Source organism: Cyprinus carpio, chromosome A12 (genome assembly GCF_018340385.1).
Source record: "Cyprinus carpio isolate SPL01 chromosome A12, ASM1834038v1, whole genome shotgun sequence".
NCBI lineage: Eukaryota > Metazoa > Chordata > Actinopteri > Cypriniformes > Cyprinidae > Cyprinus > Cyprinus carpio.
The window spans coordinates 10,386,094-10,405,804 of NC_056583.1; the positions used below are offsets into that span (position 1 = coordinate 10,386,094).

General features: G+C 40.9%; 1 protein-coding gene across 1 annotated transcript in view; it reads left to right on the forward strand.

The window, feature by feature from the left end:
• The window catches only part of LOC109058487 (transformation/transcription domain-associated protein), a 73,697-nt gene extending 55,995 nt beyond the window's left edge, over window positions 1–17,702 (forward strand). Inside the window, 13 exon segments of the mRNA XM_042767460.1 lie at window positions 1,251–1,351; window positions 3,247–3,448; window positions 4,784–4,945; window positions 7,198–7,288; window positions 7,388–7,587; window positions 8,424–8,685; window positions 12,331–12,556; window positions 13,157–13,374; window positions 14,407–14,477; window positions 14,479–14,592; window positions 14,854–15,057; window positions 16,146–16,340; window positions 16,441–17,702. Coding sequence (XP_042623394.1) covers window positions 1,251–1,351; window positions 3,247–3,448; window positions 4,784–4,945; window positions 7,198–7,288; window positions 7,388–7,587; window positions 8,424–8,685; window positions 12,331–12,556; window positions 13,157–13,374; window positions 14,407–14,477; window positions 14,479–14,592; window positions 14,854–15,057; window positions 16,146–16,340; window positions 16,441–16,725 — 2,331 coding nt within the window. The 3' untranslated portion in view covers window positions 16,726–17,702.
• Window positions 17,703–19,711: the final 2,009 nt, after the last annotated feature.

The window sequence follows — 19,711 nt, forward strand, 5'->3', positions numbered from 1 at the left end:
CCCGATCAGATGCATTTCTTAGAGCATTCTGTTTGCTAATGAAGCTGAATAGTGAGTTCATGGGGTTTTCTTGGGTGAAATTCAGTCATTTCAATATGTATCCATGTGATTTAGAATTTTTCACAGGAGGTTCTAGCTAGCCACATGGATTTGCCATATTGTGTGATATAAGTAAAACACTTTCTCATATGAGAAAAAAAAACTAGATTTTAACCATCGGGAATTGATTGGATCATTGTTGTTTGTTAATTGCTACATGTGTGCATCTGCACACGTCATCAGAAAATTATGTTGTGAGAGGAAGGAAAGTTCATTTTAAGAAAGATTACAAGTCCACGATTTAAAAATAAATCTGCATGAAAAAAAAGTCAATATGATTTCATGATGAACATGAGTAAGTACTCAAAAACCAAAGACGTCCATCTGAAACTGTAACTGTATGGCTGTAGCTGTCTGAAGAAGAATTTAAATATGCAACCTATAAGGAAAAATAAAAATGTATGACTAGTCGCCTTTTTGACAGATCTGTGCGGTTATATATGTTCATATTTAAAAAAAAAAAATCAGTAATTTTTTACAACACTAAAATACATTTATACATTGTTTATAACCTTTATTTTTATTTTCTAATTTTTTTTATATAATAGAATAATGATTATCATTGCTTTTGTCAAACTGAGTTCATCTATACCAAATCTAGTTTACTTGCCGACTCACCTGCTGATTTTGCTGTTAGCCGGACTCTCTTAATCCAAATAACGCTGCTCTCATTACGGTGAGAATGACTGCGGTGCTGTCACAGTAAGGAATGCATTCCAAACAGTGTAAGGAATGGGCTGCTAGCTGCAGCATTCGCTTAAGCCTGATTAATGGAGCTGCCTCAACTGAGCTCAAGTCATTAAAGTACCATTGGATTTAATAAGTCTCTCTCTCTCTCTCTCTCAGCTATCACTTGGACCTGTTCTGTTCCCTTTATCATTTCTCTGGCACACTCTAAGCCACTGGCTCTCACCTGGGAGTCTTAGATTGAGCTACAGAGATGTCTACAGCAGATATACTCTGTTGTCAGTGGTGTTGACTTTTGATGTATAGGGATTCTAGTTCAGAAAACTACACATTGGCTGAATCTGATAAAAAAAAATAATAATAATAATTTTAAGAGAATCATTCTACATGAGAAAAGGAAAAATCATAAATATGAAATATACTTTGTGGAATTTCAAAAGCAATTCTTTTTATTGTGTTGTCAGGGTCTGGAGGTGATTGAGTCCACTAACTTGAAGTACTTCACCAAGGAGATGACCGCCGAGTTCTACGCTCTCAAGGGCATGTTCTTAGCCCAGATCAATAAGTAAGAGTTGATCCCTGGGTTTGTTCATCTTTTCTCCTTTTCAACCTGTACTCTTCTTCTTATCGCCCTCATTCGCTCTTTCTTTGTCTTTAATTGACACACTGTTCTCGTTATCTTTTGTTTGCGCACGGGTCTTCGCGCTGACAATAAAGAATCGGAAGCTGAGATCATTAAGAGCTCACTTTGTAAAATGAACAATTTCGACAGAGTCATTATGGAGAGGAAAGACAAACATCTGTGTGTGCCTGTGTGTTTTTGCCACTAATCATTACTTCTAAAACTTTAGGCCAATTACGAGGTCAGAACAGTCGTTAACAGTCAATATGAGAGTATGATGAGTAATTAACCTTATATAGCATAACTGCAGCAGAGGATAATGACACTGAACTCATGATGAGTGATGATCTCCTGTCATACTTCTATTGACTGGCATTTTTGCGAGTCAGTCAGCATTTCCTGGTGAGAATCTGTCATGTTATTGGTATAGATCTCAGAATACTGTAGATTAATTTGTAGTGCAATAAAGCCAGGTGTTTTAACCGCCTACAAGATACTGAAACAGATGTGGGTCAGTGATCCATAATGAGCTGCCAAAATGAAAACATTTAGTTTAAAATATTTTTGCCAAGTTCAAAGAAATACAATCTTTTCTTGTTGGTTTCATATATTATTTGAGAGCGAAAAAAGTTATATTATACACTTATTACAACATTATTACTTTATTACTTGTTTTTAAATATTAGGAATTGCATATCAAAGTGAATTTTAATTTACAAATTTAAAAAGGCTGTTTATCGTAGAAGAGGTGAATTCAAGTGATTGTCTCTATGAATTGCATTTTTAATAATAATATAATTTTATATATCCAGACCAAAACAGATCATCTTGTCATTCAATAATAAATGGATAACTTCCCTCTTTTTTGCTACACCATAGCTCTATATCCTCTTTTTTTTTCCTTTATCATGGGTGAATTGATGGCAAGCCCAGAGCCCGGTGCTGGATTGGAATAGCTTATTAAATACACATGCTGAATAATTAACTCAATAGCAATTTGTGAAATCTCTGTGATCAGCAAAAGTTTCCTCCAGCCTCAGCAGGGCCTAATGTAATCATTACATTTTCACTCTCTATGAATATTAACATAGGGATTTGATAAAGCAGTAGAGCTGTTGGAGGAAGATGTTTGACACTTGACTGGGCGTGGGGACTTCTGTGCTCTCCAAGCCCGACTCTCGGCAAAGGCCATGAGCAGAAACATATTATACATGTCCAAGAATGATGTGACGCATCAGTGGATTTGGGCTCCCCAGACTCCCATTGCAATCAAGTGTAATTTTGTTGCTTGCCACATACTCATTAAAAGTTCCCATTATATGTGATTGGTTTAGTAGGTGTGTTGTGGGGTAGCGTTTAGAGATGGTGATGGTAATGACAGAGGCTTCAAGCACAGATTATGAGTCCCATCCAGTGCTTTCAGTCCCTTAAAAAACCCTTTATGAGCCTTTCTCAACTTCTAAACTGCTTCTTCTATAAAGAGCCCTGGAAAAAAACGCTCTAGGGGGACAAATTCTCAAAGCTCAAAAACGGCTGATGAAACAAAATATTGGACCCGGTCAGCTAATTTCAGTTAGATGCTGTAATACTGGATAGTTTTTAAAATAATAGTGTTTCACATCAAGTTTTTTTTTCTTTCAGATACTCCTCAAATTTATAGTGAAATGCCAATAAGAAGCGGATATATAATTATGATAAAGTTTAAAAGCCACCTGTTTACCAGTGTACCAATGGCAGATATTTTACTGACTTAAGCTTAATCCACCAAATTGCTCATATTCTTTGCATTATTGTGATTTTAAGATTGTAATGGTCAGTTGAATTGTCTCTTCTTCTAGGTCAGAGGAGGCAAATAAGGCATTCTCTGCTGCAGTGCAGATGCATGATGTTCTGGTGAAAGCCTGGGCAATGTGGGGCGACTACTTGGAAAACATCTTTGTTAAAGACCGCCAGCCCCACCTTGGTGTCTCCGCCATTACCTGTTACTTACATGCCTGCCGGCATCAGAACGAGAGCAAGTCACGTAAATACCTGGCCAAGGTACGATCTCCTCTCTCTTTACTCTTCTGCTAACCTCACTGAGTGACTGTGCCAAATGGTATAATTTAGAAATGTGTTTAAAACTGCCCAGTCTAGTGTTATTTCTCTCTAGTGGTATTTTTTTTCTTGTATACAATTTTTATGATGTTAAACAAGCCCACAAATATAACATATAATTTTATTTTATTGTCTACATTTATTTTTTTTATTTTTTTTTTATTATTATTTTATACCATTAGGTCAATTGTATATTTCAGATCGTTATAAATATATATTTTTCTGTTTGAAAACTTGGTGTTTTTCTTGTCAATAACAGGCAAAAATGTCACCATGTGCCGTTTCTGAATTAATGTAACTGCATTCAGACTGATGAACCTCCAATGATGGATGTAATTATATTGTAAGACCTGATGCATGGCAGTCTGCTCTCTGTCGAGTACTGTACACTAGATCAAACACCTCCATTTGGCTTTTTCCTTTTTTTTTCCCAGCGAGGGTTTGACTGCGAGGAGCATTTTAGACTGTGTCTGGACTGCTGCTGGCCCCTAAAGCTTTAGAGATGGTGGCGTAGTTTACACGTTATTAATGAGAGTAGCTGCTCGCTGATTATCAGTAATTATCCATAAGCCATCAAGCCCAGGCTGTCCAGTGCTTAATGTCTCCATCAGGCCTCAGCAGAGATGAAGGTTCATCTGTTACCATCCCACCAGCCACCATAGCAGAGCTCCACGAACAATAGCAAGAGAAGACAGCAGCTGACTGGTGGGAGTGAGGCGGCCGAGATGATTTTACAAGCCATTAAGCCCCGGAGTATCTATTTCATGGAGCTGATGGCATCATCTTCAGTCGCTGACATATAGATTTAGTTTAAAATGAAAACGCTACCTGGTCATTCACAAAGGTTGATGAACTTTTCATCCAAACTGACTATTTATGAATGTTTGAGGTAGACCTCGAAAAAATTGACTTGATGAAAACTTGACATTCCAAATTAGAGATTTGTGAACAACTGTATGTGTGCATGAAGAGATATTATGCACAATAACGCAAGGAAAAATGAAGGTAAAATGAGCATTTGCAGGAAGTTAGCCTCTTTTTATAAATATTTTTTAAATGTTTTATTAATTTTAAATGTCCATGGCATTAAGAAAAAAAATATTTTTGCTTCTAATAAAATGTCAATGTCATATTTCTTTTTTACATTATTTCTGGCTGTTTCATTGAAAATTTGTAGACCTAATGTATTTTAAAAAATATATATGAATTTTTTGTCCTGCAGCAGGGTATATAAAATCAGAACTGTTGCCAAAAGAGACTGTCTCTGTTCTTCTTCAGGTGCTGTGGCTGTTGAGTTTTGATGATAAGAACACGTTGGCCGATGCTGTGGACAAATACTGCATTGGAGTGCCGCCCATCCAATGGCTGGCTTGGATCCCTCAGCTCCTCACGTGTCTGGTTGGCTCAGAGGGAAAACCTCTCCTTAACCTCATCAGCCAGGTTGGATTGCTCACTACATTCTCTTTTTATAGCAGCACATTCATGTTTGATATATTCATCATATCAAGATTAATTTCATTTGCTGTCTTCAATAAGAGCCAAACTGCATTTAAGACCACCTTTGTCAAATTCACAGTTTTATCAGTTCTCTTTATATTTATTTATGCAAAGCATTGTTATTGGGTTAATATCAAATACTCTCCAACTGTGGGAACAGAACCGCCAATTAAACAAGAGACTCATTTGCCCTCCTTGATGAAGTATTATTTCCAAGCCATTTAAAAAGCTCCTGAACTTCAAAGAGGAAACAGCTGCTCCAGGGGCCCAAAGAGAGAGGGATAGAAAAGGAGACTGAAGAGAGAGTTCTGTGTATTAAACTCACGTAAAAAGATGGCAAAATCCCCCTCTCATTCACTGACTTGTTCCAAACGGGTTTTGCATGCAGCTCGACCTCCTCTTTTCTCACGTTTACATGCCAGACCAGCGACTTGTAATCTCTCTCTTTCAGGACTGATGCACCCGTGCAGTGGAAATGCTTCACTTTAAGATTAAGTACACTTGAGTCCCTGATAAGCACCCAATGAAATGGATATGTTTGCACACCATAATCTCAATTAATGGAGTTGTCAAGGCTGTTTTAGGGATGACAAGTCTCCTTGTTGAAGGATCTTTGGGTCTGATCTAAGGCAGTGATGACGAGTGAAAGGAAGATGTTTTGTAGAACTCTTGCTTTTTAAGTGAAATCTCCAGCGGACGGAGCACCTTTATCTCAGGCTCTGAATTATTTAGCTGTGCTCCAGTTGGCGGGATGTTTTAAAAACGTTTGGTGAAATATTGATGAAGGTGAGCTGTGGGGTGCCTTGAGATGAAACTGAGGCGAGAAAAACTCAACACCTTTATGCACGCACACACCCATCACATGTACACGCACACTCCCTAAAATATGACGAGACTTCTCTCCAATTTTAAGGGTGAGCTGCCTCATTCATTTTTAATGCTATACTTAACAAGCTTTTAACAGAAGGTCTTGGCCATGGCTGCTTTTCATGTAAAAGCCCATCTGGAATCTGAGGTGTCTCTTTACACCTAAAGGCCAGCCTGCTTTCTGCCGTCTGTTTGACGAAGATCGTGTTTCCACTCTAATGGGCTGCTTGAGCTGGGTGCTGTGAGACCTGAGAGGGGCTGTGGGTGGTTTGAGAAGGAGCGCTGTCTGCCTCCTCCATATTTGTCTTCACCCCCCCTCCCCCCCCCCCCCACACACACTGATGCAGACAACATTCACAGCCCTCACGGATATCGCAGTGCCAGGGAAGAACGAGGAGAGGTACAAGTTGATAAACATGTTTTTGGGACTATTACATAACAATAAAAAGATCCGAAATACGTCTCACAACTTGGTTCTTTGATGGGATGTGCACAAGCAGAGCTGCTGGAATGAGTCTCATGCTGCTGGCCTGGGAGACGGCATAGTATGTTAATGGGGAAACATTTCCGTCACACGCTTGAGGCATTCGGCCAATCACAACGCACTGGATGGCTGGCCAATCAGAGCACACCTCGCTTTTCAGACCGATGAGCTTTGTAAAATTCGATGCATTTCAGAAAGGCAGGGCATAGAGGAGAAACAAAAATGTACATTTTATGGAAAATGTGTTTTTTGAACCTTAAACTGCATAAACACATTGCATTACACCAAATACACAAAATAATGTTCTTTTTAGCAACGTCATATGTCTCCTTTAAGTTACTGCATTATCAAAAATAGCCTTTGCTGCATGGTTATGTAACATAAAAAATGTTGAGTTTTATATTCTGGCAAAAATATCTATCATATGTTGATGAACTGTTACTGTGCTATTACTTGTAATCATACTGTTAATCAAAGAAAGACTTTTGTTCGTAGTGACAATGTATCAGTGCCGTTTTGATAAATACATGAGTTTTTGGGCTAAATCATTAAACAGCCTGAACCCTCTCTGTGTGATGTTGTTCAAGGACACAGCAGTTCTCTGAAAGGGAGAAAGTGTACACTCGGGCTTGACAAGCTTTTAGCGAGTGTCATATTGAGCCATGGTTTTAATCTGCCCTTGATGTTTGTCCATCACATTGCTTTCCCCCTACGGTTTCATTTTCAAAATCCTGCACTATCACACAGAAGTTTCAAAACATGTCAGCGCTACGTTTCTCTCTCTCGCTCTGACCCGAAACCCACAGGGACTATCTGAAATGTAATCTGCGACTGTTTCTCTTAGGTGGGACGTGTCTACCCTCAAGCAGTGTACTTTCCAATCCGAACCCTGTACCTGACGCTGAAAATCGAGCAGAGGGAGCGCTACAAGAGCGGTATGACTGGTGTTTTTTCACAACATTCACATCCAACAATAAAAAGTCCTACAAAAGTTAACTTTTTCCTTCATGTGCTGTCTTTTCTCTTTTCCCCAGATTCTGGCCAGCAGCAGCCCAGTTCGGCGGCTGCTCAGACCCACTCAGCATCCGACCCGGGTCCCATCCGTGCCACTGCTCCCATGTGGCGCTGCAGCCGGATCATGCACATGCAGCGTGAGCTCCACCCCACCCTGCTCTCCTCTCTGGAGGGCATCGTGGACCAGATGGTCTGGTTCAGGGAGAACTGGCACGAGGAGGTAAGCGGTTTTATGTGTTAACGCAAGTGTTTTTGAATTCCAGGAGCGAGTCGCTACGTCTTTAAGCACATCAGCCCTGAGCGCAAGTTAAACATGACATGAATGCGTTTTCTGTCCGGTTTGCTTACACTCTTTAGTCTAACGCCGCATGCTCTTGTACACGTAGCTGTTTTCAGAGGGCCAGCTGAGCAGATGAAAGCTGACAGAGGGGAACGATTGGGGCTCAGTGAGGCTGAAAAGTGGTTTTGCAGTGCAGGTGGACATTGGTGCTCCGGTGCTAATCGGGCTTTGGCGAGGGGCTCGCCGTGATTGATGGGTGAGGGGAGTGTAGACTGAATGGTGAGATTGGATTGCCGTGACAGGGCTGATTCGGTGATGCGTCCAGACTGGACAGGGACGCAAGAGCCACGCTCCTGTGGGACACTCGGCGAGAAATAGCAGAAGGAGAGGATGGGAAAGGGCAAGGAAAGAAAGTTTAGCAAGGAGAACTGGAGGATGAAAGAAATCGGCATTGAGAGAGCTCAGTGAAGTAGAACGTGGGTTTAATTTTCCAGACATTGATGAAGTGTAGTCTCAGACTAAATTAGTCTGTTAATGTCGATCTTCTTCACTTGAAGTCTAAGCTTAATCTCTGCAGCAGAGACCGGTAGAGGCGGGCTTTTACTGATCTCTCTGGTGAACATCTTCTCCTCTGAAGGATTTTTATTATTATCAAAATGGCAAATTGGATTGAATATGTGGGAATGGTGTTATCCTTCATGGTGAATTGATAAAGACTTGTTAACCATTCATTCTGGTTTCTTGGTTTCTAATTTTTCCCTCATTTTCTTCCTCAGGTCCTGCGGCAGCTCCAGCAAGGCCTAGCTAAATGCTACTCTGTGGCATTCGAAAAGAGTGGAGCCGTGTCTGATGCTAAAATCACTCCACATACGCTCAACTTTGTAAAAAAGCTGGTCAGCACGTTTGGCGTGGGCCTGGAGAATGTCTCTAATGTGTCCACCATGTTCTCAAGTGCTGCCTCAGAGTCCCTGGCCCGCCGAGCTCAAGCCACCGCTCAAGACCCTGTGTTCCAGAAGATGAAGGGCCAGTTCACCACAGGTCTGTACACTCACAGTTCCTGTGCACATTGTTTTACACGGACAAACATCTCTCAGTTAAGTGACATTTTTCCACCTGTAATTTATGCAGTGCAACTTTCTCCACGTCTGAAGCTAGCAGAACTAAGAGTATGTAGGTGTGGAAAGATGATCATATGGTGTGTTCCTACAGTTATGGGAAACGTAGAAATATCAGGGAATTTCAAAAGGTTAAACTTTTGGAATCCTCATCATAGCTGGATTTTCATGATCCAATTAAATCTCAGAATCATCCCCTGAAATGTCACATTACAAAAGTTTAGGTCATTGTGAATGCCCTTTCCTGTTGCCTTCAAATGTAGTTTAATTTTATTTAACACAAAAGCACTGATAAAATGATTCAAGTCAACTGACTCTTTGAGAATGAGCTGTCATACGTGGACTTCTCAGGAGTGTCGACAGAAGTATAACTTGCAGGCAGCGGACTTGAAGGATCACGTCCCCTGTGCACTGTTACACATGCTCCCGCTCTTGTCTCTGTTCTGAATAACCACTTCTGCTCCGAGTTAACCACAGGCCTCTCCACAAGACCGACTCAGAATAATTGGCTCTGTGAACCATGTGATTAGATTTAATGGGAAGATGACTATGGGCAGAACCGTGTGTGCATATATCAAGGTGCTGTTGACTGTAAAGAAATTACACAGCTTTAGGTAAACTAGCTTACCAACAAACAAAAAAAACCACTACACATGACTATCATGTGTAGATTCATTTTGAGAAAAAAAGTATACTTTTTTTTTTTATTATTATTATAAAAAAAAAAAAAAAAAAAAAAAAATAGTTTGTTTGTTTAGAGGTGGAAGTGTGTAATTTCTCTCACTTCTGGTACCAGGCAAAATTGCAAACATATTTTTGCCCAAATGCTCCACCTGTCTTCCAGAATTCCAAGCTAGTTTTCTAGTGTTGCCCAGTTGTTTGGCACATTTTTATTCATGTACCTTTAAATCATAGTCATCTGTGTTTTTTTTTTTTTTTTTTTTAGGGAATGGATTTTTTTTTCTGTGACTTTACTTAAAGTCCCAAAACTCCCCTCAAGATGTTTAAAATCTCTCTGAGCAGGGGAGAAGTTGGCACAGCTCTTTCCTCAGGCCAATTTTGTACACATTGCCTGACAATAACCTTCCAGTATCCACGGTGTAGACCTGGCTCTCAGAAAGCAGAGCATGTGTGATCCGAGGCATATGTTAAAACAAACTCCCCCTCAGCTGTCCTCTCCTCAGGAGGGCAGAATATGTTTATACTTCCCTTCCCTGTCCACCTACAGTCTCTCCACCTCAGTAAACTTTGAATCCTGGAGCTAGTGCTCTCGTTTGTTTCATATGAAGCTCTCTCCGGAGGCCTGTGTGTGTGTGTGTTCATGGACTTGGAGGACTGTTAAGGTTGTAAGGGTGTAAAACAGATGTTGTGGTGCCAGCTGTCTCTGGGCAGTGAGGCGTGGCCATCGCGCCCTGAGCCTTCTCTGAACGTCTGACATGGTGTGCTACTGGGAAAGAGCTTTGGAGGGGAACCAGCAAAGCACACAGCCTGCTTCGTTTCCTGTATCTTTCTTTCTATTTCCTTTCTCCTCCCAAGCTCTCCATTCCAAAGCACATGTCCAAACAAAAACACTCCAGCACCATTTGTCAAGAATCATTTAATCCAATCACTGTTAATCCACGAGCAAGTGTTATTGTTTATAAAATGTGGCCTGCCCAAATTTTTTATGCTAATAACATATTTTCAAATTGTTGTCAAGGTATCATTTAAATGTTAAATGAAGAATGAATTTGAAGACCATGCACTCTTATGATTATTTGACCAAATTAAGATTAATTTGATCATTCATTTAAGAAATATTTATATTGCATATTTATTATTTAATAATATATTTTTTTTAAAATTAGAGTATGATCTTCTCTGGAGTTTTGTTTTTTCTGACTATGTATTATGGACATTGGGTAACTTTCCTGCTAAATGTAATGTTAGATGACAAGTTGTATACAAGCTGTTTTATAGACATCTTTCCATGGTTTAGTACTGATTGCATAACACGGTGTCTATGCTGGGTGCAGCATGATGCGTAACCAACATTGACCTGATGCCTCATTCTATTATCAACATACTCACACGCTTTCGCTACTTCAAACAAGAGTGGATGAATTCAGAGTACTACGAGATTAGTAGTGTTAATATTTCTGGAACATGTATTTTACCATAGCAGGGCTACACTGTTCTCAAGCATTGCTGTCTGCATTGATCTAAAGTGGGAGCGTGTCTGCAGGGCCGAGACTGTTTTAGGGCTCCTGTTGTGCTGTGCACTGTGTTCACTCAGGCATTTCAGTGATGGAATTTAAAGTAGAGAATTCACCGGAGAATGCTACACAGTGAGCGGCACGGGCAGATGGCCAATGGGGGGGTATATTTTTAGCGCTTGGCTACCTCCACCACCCAAGCATTATTAGGTACAGAAAACTTCTGCCTTCGGTGTATCTCATTCACAGGTCAGAGAGCAGAGACTTTGTTTTCTGCAGCAGCGGTGAGCTCAAACCCCGCTAGAGTTGAGCTGATCCTGGGTCAGTGAGAAAGCTGAAACTGAGCGCACCTTACTACCCATTCATATGGTGTTACATTTATCAGAAAAGAACCGTGTTGCCCGGGAGGCGCCGTTATCTGAAAAACCCCTTGCTTCAGGGCACCGCTGCTACAGGGGATTGTCTGTTCTTTTTTTTTTTCTAAATTGATTACACTAAGTCGGCCGCTGTGCATAGCCATGCTTTTCAAGTCAAATCTCTTTCTTAATGCTCACTGGTCATTAAGCACCTAAACAGTCTTAAAGTCTCTCAGAGTCGGATTGGCCGAGATTACAGAGCGTGTCTGATTTCAGAAGACATCATCTAATTCGGGGTGTGGAAATGGGAGGGAGCTGCGTTGCTCACTGCTAATCAAAATGTCAAATGGGACATTGACGATATTGCAAGTGTCATGCAAGCAGTGAGAATTCCTTAAATGGCCTTTCATTATGTGTGACATCCACATCTCACTGGCTTTGACATGAGTGGCAGCTGATTGCAAGATGCTTTTGAATTAAAGCCTCTTCTGCCAAAGCCTTAATTATACGAAGATATTTTTTTTTTTTGCTTGAGGGAGTTTTTCCTCTTAAACGTATGGAATGAAGTGCCAAGCAGTTTCCATATCTGTATTATTAATGTAGCACAACAGAAGAATGAAAGTGGAGCAGATTTTTGCCTATTTGATAAAGACTTTCTGGCTTGGAGGTTGTCTCTAAAATTGGGCAAGTGGCTTGCATTCCGACCATACAGTATCTTTTGTGTCTGCTTTCCAACTTAATGCGCAATGTCATTTAGAAGTTGCAGTTACTCCTTTTTCCCTTCTCATGAACCTTGATGTTATCAGCACCTTCACGTCGCATGGGAGACCTGCGAGGAAGTGCACCACTGATCCAAAGATAACGTCTCCTCTCTCAGTCTCTTTCACACTATCTCTGCCAGTTTTATGCCACGTCTATCTCTTTCACACATCCAGTCTTTTCCACCTGTTTTTTTTTTTCTCTGCTACCTATCTGTTCCTCTGTTTTACCTTGCCCCGTCACTTTTTCTATTCACAGATTTTGACTTCAGCGTTCCCGGCTCCATGAAGCTTCACAATCTCATTTCAAAGCTGAAGAAGTGGATCAAGATTCTGGAAGCCAAGACTAAGCAACTACCGAAGTTCTTCCTGATCGAGGAGAAATGCCGTTTCCTTAGCAACTTCTCGGCCCAGACTGCTGAAGTTGAGATCCCGGGAGAATTCCTCATGCCTAAGCCCACACACTATTACATCAAGATTGCCAGGTAACAATCAATACACACGAGGGATGGGGTTGCTCAGGTCGACAAATCATCTAGTGATCCAGTAACTGACTAGTGGATATGTCTTACGGAATCATGAATTAAGTTAGTTTCAGTTTTATCTGATGGTTATACTTGACACATTTTGCAGCTAAAATATGAAAACTAAAACTCAAAATAAAAAAATAATAAACTAGTCACCTATAGTGATTTCAACATCTGACTAGTTAATCCGTCTTAAGGAAGTCATGAATAATTATGTTAGTTTCAGTTTTATCTGCTGGTTTTATCTGACATATTTTGACAAAAAAAAAAAAAAAAAAAAACTGGTCAGCCTCACTAATCATTTAGTTGAATGACAAGTAACTATATTTTTAATTTATATATGGATTTGTTAATTTTATTCATTCATTCATTTATTCATTCAAGCAAAACCAAAACTAACATTATTATTGAAGACTTCCTTAAAACAAAGACCACCTTTTTTTTGTATTCTCCTCTTGGATTTCTAAGCTAGAATCCAGCTGAGACCTTAATTCTCAGTGATTACTTCATCACTCACCCATCATTTTCTCTCTCACACCCTCTTACTCTACCTCCTAAGTTCATGCCCAGGGTGGAGATTGTTCAAAAGCACAACACAGCTGCTCGACGACTCTACATCCGCGGGCACAACGGCAAGATCTATCCGTACTTGGTGATGAATGACGCATGTCTGACGGAGTCCCGCAGAGAGGAGCGTGTCTTGCAACTCTTGCGGCTACTCAACCCCTGCCTCGAGAAGAGAAAAGAGACCACCAAGAGACACCTCTTTTTCACAGGTACTGCAGCAGCCCCAGATCACACAGAAACATTCCCTCTCCCCTGAAATAGGACTGACTACATCTATTTATGTCAGTGTTTTGGACAAGACCTTCCATTCTCATGACCAATGAATGTTCAGGCCTAAAATTTATTTATAAAAAATCATATGAAGTTATATATAAAGCATTATAAAGAATAAATAATTATATATATATATATATTTTTTTTTTTTTCCCACATATCTTGTTAAATCTATTCTGAATCGTGGCAAGCATGTGTTCTGAGGTGCCCCATTTGAATGCTGTCCATTAGCTCTCAGTGCTGGACTCAATGGCCTAGTTGCTCTCAGACAGATTGAGGGAGATGGAGAATAGAAGAGAAGAAAAAGAGGCAAGATTAAGGTGAAAAGTACCAGAAAAGCTGTGTAAGAGAAGGGACTGGAGCAGAATGAATAAAAATGAGGTTGCTCTTGTCCCTGTAGAGACTGAGGGAGGAAGATCAAAATTGTCTTTCTTATGATAGACGCATTAAAGATGAAACTCTCCCTTCAGAGGTCAAGGGTGCCATGTTTTAGCTTTCGCTGAAACACTTTGTCTGTTCCCCTTGTTTTTTCTTTAACTGCAAAGAAAAGAGGTTGATTTTATGCTGCAGTGCATGTTTGTGTGTGGGATGTTTTGTGTGCAAATTTTATTTTTATCATGCATTAATGCCTTTCTCTGAAGTTGTTTATTAGATGTGTATGAGATGTTCCCTGTGGTCATGTGAGATGCTTTTCTTTTTACTCCCTCACAAGTGTTTTTGTGGCCTCGCTCAGCTGTTAATTGGTCATGTTTAAAAATGACTCTGTAAATAAAATGATTGTATAAACAGGTCTGTTAAAATGTTTAGAGGTATTTTAGGAGATGGTCGTATTTCAGGTTAACAGCCCTTTATCAAAGCCAAATAGAATCTAGGAAAATTTTTAGAATATCTGCTGAAATAGCTAGTGGGATAGGAATTGCTTTATATACCAGTAGAGTACATCCTCTTTAAATCTGTTCTCTTCTTAGTCCCAAGGGTGGTGGCGGTGTCTCCTCAAATGCGGTTAGTGGAGGACAATCCGTCGTCTCTGTCTCGGAAATAAACAAACAAAGCAGCGCCAAGAAAAGAATTGCAATCATCACAACAACACTACCCCCCGCTATTATGACCGACTTGCAACTGTTCAGGCTAGAGGAACCCAAGCCAGCCATCAGGTATGCCACAAATGATGAGAAAGTATATCAATTAAAATCTCATGAAATGGCCAAGGTGCATTTTTAATATACACCATTATTTTTTTATTTTTTTTACTATATTTATATTTTATGTACAGATCTATCCAGATAATAATCAGAATAACAACTTTTATTTTTGCCCTTAAATTTTTGGGGGAAAACTGTACATCAACCCTAATATATGCAGTAGAGTAAATTTACCAATAAAATTATATATTTTTTTTTTGTCCATGTTTTAAGGTCCTGCGTGACATTCTGAAGGAGGTCCAGGGCAACATGGTTCCTCGTAGCATGTTGAAGGAGTGGGCACTGCACACCTTCCCCAACGCCACAGACTATTGGACCTTCCGCAAAATGTTCACCATCCAGCTTGCTCTAATTGGCCTGGCTGAGTTCATGTTGCACCTGAACCGTCTCAACCCAGAGATGCTGCAGATTGCACAGGTACCCTAATGACTCGACGTCATGGAACTAATGTCATATCTGATCCTAGCTCTCTTTCATCAAATATACATGTATCCAACAAGTCCAAAGCAGTTTCTTGGGTCATTACACGTTTAAGTTTTTGATGGTCACTCTCCAGATGTCTTTATGATTGTTTGTCATGCAACATTTGCTGTAATGTATCGGGTGAGTGTATGTCCGTAGAGTCTTTTATTAGAAATGATTGTCAAACAAGTACCTCGTCCTGTGATTCTAAACTGCAGTTTTCTGTCAGGCAGAGCAATGGGTGGTTAAGTGGGTATAGTAAGCCCCCTTGCTGCCGGTTCCACTCTACAGATCTCATTAGGCACTAGGAAAGTAGCACGGCAGGCAGAGTGGACAAGCAGATATGTGCTGTCTTTGTCTCTCTCTCTCTCTCTCTCTCTTGATAACACACTCACAAAACATCATGCATTTCCCTGGTGTATCACTTCCACTCCATTTGACTTCAAATGTCGAGTTTGGTCCTGTGCAGACTCTAAATACAGAGTTTGAATCATGTTTTAATAGTCTTATTGTGTTTGGAGAAATTTAACAACATTTGAGTGACGTTTCATCATTATTAAACTCATAAATATCTTGCAAACAACTACAGCACCCCGATCTCATCCAAAACACTTCAAATTGTAATCTTGAGAGCATTATTGTTATTTGAAATACTTCATCGGTGACGCTCTTCATCAAGGGCATCAGAAAGCAAATGGAGGATTATATTTGTTCATATGCTGAAATGCTGACACAGACCACAGTGGGTGTAGGATCAATACATCCTCCCATTTTCGTGGTCGGATGTCTACAACACTATCCAGTTTTCCCAGAGTGCTATAGATTAGCTGTTGTCTGATGTTGGTCCCACTTGAGTGCCACATGAGCAAACAGGCTCCTTACCCAAATTTGATTTTGCTTTGTTTCACTGAATTGAAACTTATCAACTAGGCGCCACATGATATTCCCTCTCTCAAAGTCTGATACGTTAGCCGAAGTCTGCAGATTGTAGTTTCTGGATGACAAGATCAGATTCTCAAATGAATGTGTTGTTCCCCCAATAGGACACCGGAAAACTCAATGTATCATACTTCCGCTTTGATATTAATGATGCCACTGGTGATCTGGATGCCAACCGGCCGGTCCCCTTCAGGCTGACGCCCAACATCTCTGAGTTCCTGACCACGATCGGCGTATCCGGACCCCTCACGGCGTCCATGATAGCGGTAGCACGCTGCTTTGCTCAGCCTAACTTCAAGGTACACTTAATGAGGGACACACATAATGACAAAAGAGACTCCGCACTTTCAGTCTCCAGGGCTCTTGACCCACTCTAAATCTGTGTCTCCTCTCAATCAGGTCGATGGCATCTTGAAAGCAGTTCTTAGGGATGAGATCATCGCTTGGCATAAGAAGACGCAGGAAGACACATCCATGCCTCTGTCCCCAGCTGGACAGCCTGAGAACATGGACAGCCAGCAGCTGGTGTCTCTTGTCCAGAAAGCTGTGACGGCCATCATGACCCGCCTCCACAACTTGGCACAGTTCGAGGGTGGTGAGAGTAAAGTAAACACGCTAGTGGCAGCTGCCAACAGCCTGGACAACCTGTGCCGCATGGACCCCGCCTGGCACCCTTGGTTGTAGACAGGCATGTATAGAAAGAAATTCTGACAGATCTCTGTGAAAGTGAATGTTTAGAGTCGATGAATTTGTCCCATGAGTTTAAAAAAAATCATGTGATAAGTTAACATTTGGATGCATAATAATGCACAAACTGTAATTTAAAAAAGAACAAGATAATACTTAAGACTTTTAGTATTCACAGGTAAGAGATGCATGCAGCAATTCAAAGCTGCTTTGTTTGGTTGGAGAAGGGACTATTGTTAAACTGATGAGCTTAGCAAGGTGTTTTTGTTGAGACTGTCGTGATTGCTGAAGTGTGATGGTACAGGACATCCTTTAAGAAAATACAGTTTCCGCAGCCTTTTTTTGGCTCTACACTGGAAGAGGGCGCAGCTGCTATCCCAGCAGATTTTATGCAACTCCCATCAAGCTTTCCTTTTATGCCTCCACCATTCTCTCAGACTGATGGCAGCCTTTTAAATTTAGTAATCTAATTTACATGAATCAACACATTTAGCAATGTTCAGCATGTCGTTACATGTCAGTATGTCATTATTTAAAGTTATATATGGTCATATTTTTCTTTAACCTTTGTACATCATGTAAAAATGACATTGCATCCCTTAATTGTTGTGTAGTTTTCTACAGATTAAAGCTGCCATGTGTTACTGTCAGCCATAGAATTTGTTTTTGCAAAATACTCTGGAAAGGCAAAGACCTGTGAGCCTTAAGACAGGGGTAGCTCTATATTTAGCTAATTTTTAGTTAATCATAGCACATACAGTTAAATTATCTGTTGTTACAGCTCAAAGTTGTTCAACTTTACCTTTTTAGGAGTGTCCCAAAGCATTTCTATCTCTCTGATACACCTAAAAGCATTTTTGTATACATTCTCCGCTTTTGTAAAGGTACAGAATATTGTGCCAACATATGGATGTGTTACCTCTGCAATGTAAATATGCATTTTGTTTTAATAAAATGCTCTATTTCAAGATAAACAAAAAAAAGTGGTGTTGTTTTTATAAGAATGGCAGCCCTAACTGTGCTGTCTGTGGATGTTAAATGTGACGTGTCTCTCTGTGGCTGGTTGATTGAAGGACTCTTTCAGAAAGAAAAACCTTGTCTCTTGCTGATTGTCTGAAGTACAAGAGAGGACCTGAGTGAGAGCATGTTGTGGAGTCGTTTGGGTCAGGTCAGATCACGGTCTGCTTTTCCTTTTTTATTACAGCCCGTCAGTATAACTCACCGAGCGCTGTCTTCTCTGAGTTACACATGCTGTCAGCACTGGCTTCAATCCCATAAGCCATTGTTTCACCCTGTACGCTTGCACAGCACAGGTGCTTATCCTACTTTCTCTGATCTCTCTCCAGCCCCTTTCTAGCATCAGTCAGGGACCGGACGCTCCCACCTTTGTCCTCCTTTTGAGGTCCTTTGCCCCCAGACAGTCCTGGGGGCTGATGTACAACTGCACTGTCTGAACATGAAAGAGCTGCGATATTCAACTCTGAATGTGAGAGATGTGTCAGGTCCTTGCTGTGGCTCAGAAGCCCCCGCCCCCTGCCGCATTCCCCGTTGATGTCTAGACTGATAGCAGGAGGATGTGGGCAAAACTGATTGATGGAGCCCCTCGGGGAGAGCTGTGATTGGCAGACATATGCAGGACAAACAAACCACCATTTCTTCTGCCAGCACAATGATGGAGAGAAGAAAATCTTCCTTGATGACCTCGTCTCTGCTAAAATTCAGAGTGATGTTCATGAGTAAAACATTTGAATATTTATCTGCAAATGTGTCCAGAGGATGTGTCACTTAAAAATCACAAAAATTACCTCCCTAGACAAATTATAGCGTCCTGTGTGAGTCTTATCCTCGATCTAAGCAAGTGTGCCTTGAACCGAAGAAAATGTCATTTAACGCTTCTACACATGATTTGAATTGGGATTGTTTTTGCTGAATGGCAGAATTCTCATACAGTTGAGCAACCGCTATTCTGCTGTTACAAATTAATGGCAAAAGTTTTCAAGGTGATGCTCTGTGGTGCATTACCAGGTAAAAGTCATTTGAAGGAGAGCCTCGTGCTAGTACCGGGAACAGTTGAGCTTATCGAGGATGGGATATGGTCCTGTGATGCCCTCGGGCTCCAGCCAATTTGGAGGAGCCCTCTTGAAAGATATCTAGAAAACAAATTGTAAATACAATGGGATTCATGAGGAACTCTGGTCTGTCTGTATTAGGGGTGTCCAATCCTGCTCATGGAGGGCCACCTTCCTGGAGAGCTCAGCTTTGACCTGCTCCAGTACACCTGCCGAAAACCTTGATGGGCTTGATTTGTGTTCGAATTAAACTCTAAGGAAGGCAGTCTTCCAGGAGCAAGATTGGACACTTTTGATTACAGTAGACAAGAATTCCTCAGGGGAGCTCTTTTTCCCTTATATATTAAATTTCCCATCTCAATTGGCTTGTTTCCAGGTATCGGAGGCCCTGGGGATTTTTCCCCATCTGTAATTGTCCTTAGAGCTTATATAGAGTTAAGATGTTAGTATCTGAGATTCAAGTCCTTTGCAGTGACATTCATTCTTCCTGATCCAAGAGCCACAATCTGATTTCACTGACCAGAGGCACACAAGGTTTCATTTTGTTTGGTGAGGCTAAACGATGCACTGCAAAGCTTCTCTGAAATGAACCTCTGCTGAAGTATTAGCTTCATTAGCTGAACTTTCCCAGCGCTCCTCCTGAGATCATTCTCTGCAGTTCCTCTGTCTTCGGGTGCTTGTCAGAAACACTTCACGTCGTAAACCAATTAACCAAGCTCCTCTCAGAGTGCCCTGATCTCCTGGCAGGCTGGGAGGAGAGGCTCTTGTGCGTCTGACAGGATCTCCCTCCGCCTCTCCTCCCATTTCGCTGATTTAATTTGTTTGGTAATATGAGGATTGGCGTGTTCAGCCCAGATTCACTGCAAAGTGAAATTGGACAAGGGCATTGGAGCTTCAACATGTTAAACTGTCTC